The 1,764-nt window shown below is 60.4% G+C and overlaps 1 protein-coding gene across 1 annotated transcript; it reads left to right on the plus strand.

Annotated features, from left to right (window-relative positions):
* Nucleotides 1-529: 529 nt before the first annotated feature.
* LOC103797467 (TANK-binding kinase 1-binding protein 1-like) lies at nucleotides 530-1,717 on the plus strand (the record flags this gene model as incomplete). The annotated part of the gene is made up of 4 exons (XM_009069684.1): nucleotides 530-751; nucleotides 828-950; nucleotides 1,029-1,133; nucleotides 1,619-1,717. Coding segments are annotated over exons 1-4 (549 nt in total), but the record flags the coding sequence as incomplete, so codon positions are not given.
* Nucleotides 1,718-1,764: the final 47 nt, after the last annotated feature.

The following is a 1,764-nucleotide window of genomic DNA, read 5'->3' on the forward strand; positions in this document are numbered from 1 at the left end:
GGTGCTCTCTGCTCCCACCCTCATCCCGGGCTGAGGGTTCTCTCTACTCCCACCCTCATCCCAGGGTGCCAGGATCCCTGTCCCCTCTTCCTGGTGCTTGTTCCAGTGGGGATATGTGGAAAGTCATGGTGTCCCCACAGGGATGCTCTGCTGGGGGTGATCTCTGCTCCCACCCTCATCCCAGGCTAGGGATGCTCCCTGCTCCCATCCTCATCCCAGGCTAGTGGTGCTCTCTTTTCCCACCTCATCCCTGTTCCCCTTTTCTTGCTGGAGACAGAGGTGATCCAATGGCTGATATCCCTCTGCCACCCCAGGGGACACTGTGGGGTTGGAGCCACTACCAGTGACAACCCCCAGGACCATCCTTTCTCCATCACCCACTGGGACACGCTGAGCTCCCACAGACCCCACTCTGCCCCAGGCTGAATCCCACCCATGTCCTCACAGCTCAGCCTGCTCTGGTGCTGCCCCAGTTGGGCCCATCTCTCCTCTGGGGTCACTGGTGTCTGTCTGTCTGTCCAGGCAGGACATGGACTCCATGTTCGAGGACGACATCAGCATCCTGACACAGGAGGCTCTGGGGCCAGATGAGGACTGGCTGGACAGCCCCAACACTGACCTCTCGGGTGAGATGTGCTCAGCCTCCCACTTTGCCCTCATCACTGCCTACGACGACATCAAGAACCGACTGACAGGGCTGGAGAGGGAGAACTCCACGCTCAAGCGTCGGCTCAAGATGTATGAGGTCAAGGTGAGGGGCTGGAGGGGCTGTGGGGGCTGTGTGTGGGGCTGGGGGTCCCTGCTGACCCCCTGTCCCTCGGCCACAGTACCCACTGATCGGTGAGTTCGGCGAGGAGCACATCTTCTCCCTCTATGAGGCCAAGGAGACGTCGCTGCTCAAGAGTGAGAAGGCATCTCTGCAGCAGCAGCTCAACCAGTTCCAGCACGAGGTGAGTGGGAGCAGTGGGGATGGAGGGTGTGAGGGGTCCCCAAGCTGCTCACTCACCCCTCACCTCCTTCCCTGGCAGCTGCAGAAGAGCAAAGAGCGTGAGGAGCAGCTGGAGGAGATGATCCAGGCGTATGAGAAGCTGTGTGTGGAGAAGGCTGACCTGGAGACTGAGCTGGGAGAGATGGTGGGTGCTGGCAACTGGTGCCTGGGGACATTGGGTATATCAAGTGATTTTTGGGGTGCAGGATCCCAGGTCCTGGATCCCAGGTGCTGGGCATTGGGGCTCCCTTCCCCTTTCCATCTCAGGAGATCTGAGGCTGAGGTGCTGCTCATCGATGATTTTCCACGTTGGGGGCTGCACGTGGCTCAGCATCATCCTTGGCTCTTCTCACTTTTGCCCTGCCAAGGGATGCTCCCAATTCCAGCATGGTGCCTGTTTCTCTCCTGGCTTGGCCAGGCATTCCTTGCTCCCTTTCCCCATCCCAAATGATGCTCTGCCAGTTAGTTTTCTACCCTCCTCTGGGTTGGAATGGCACTCCCACCAACTCCATGGAGACTTCCAAAATGGGATCTGTTGGGTGGGGGCAGAATGTAACCTAGCTCGGGTGGGGGACAGACTGAACCTCGAGCAGGAGCTGCAGAGCTCAGCCCTCTCCCCTCCCCGTGCAGCGAGCGCTGGTGGAGACACACCTGAGCCGCATCCGGAGCCTGGAGCAGCAACTGCGGCAACGCGACGGAGGCTCCTTCCCGGGGCTGGGCACGCAGGAGGTGCCTTTCATCGCCCTGCACCCCAACCCCGGGCTGGGCCACCCCGA

The sequence above is a fragment of the Acanthisitta chloris genome, unplaced genomic scaffold (genome assembly GCF_000695815.1).
Source record: "Acanthisitta chloris isolate BGI_N310 unplaced genomic scaffold, ASM69581v1 Scaffold18572, whole genome shotgun sequence".
Taxonomy (NCBI): Eukaryota; Metazoa; Chordata; class Aves; order Passeriformes; family Acanthisittidae; genus Acanthisitta; species Acanthisitta chloris.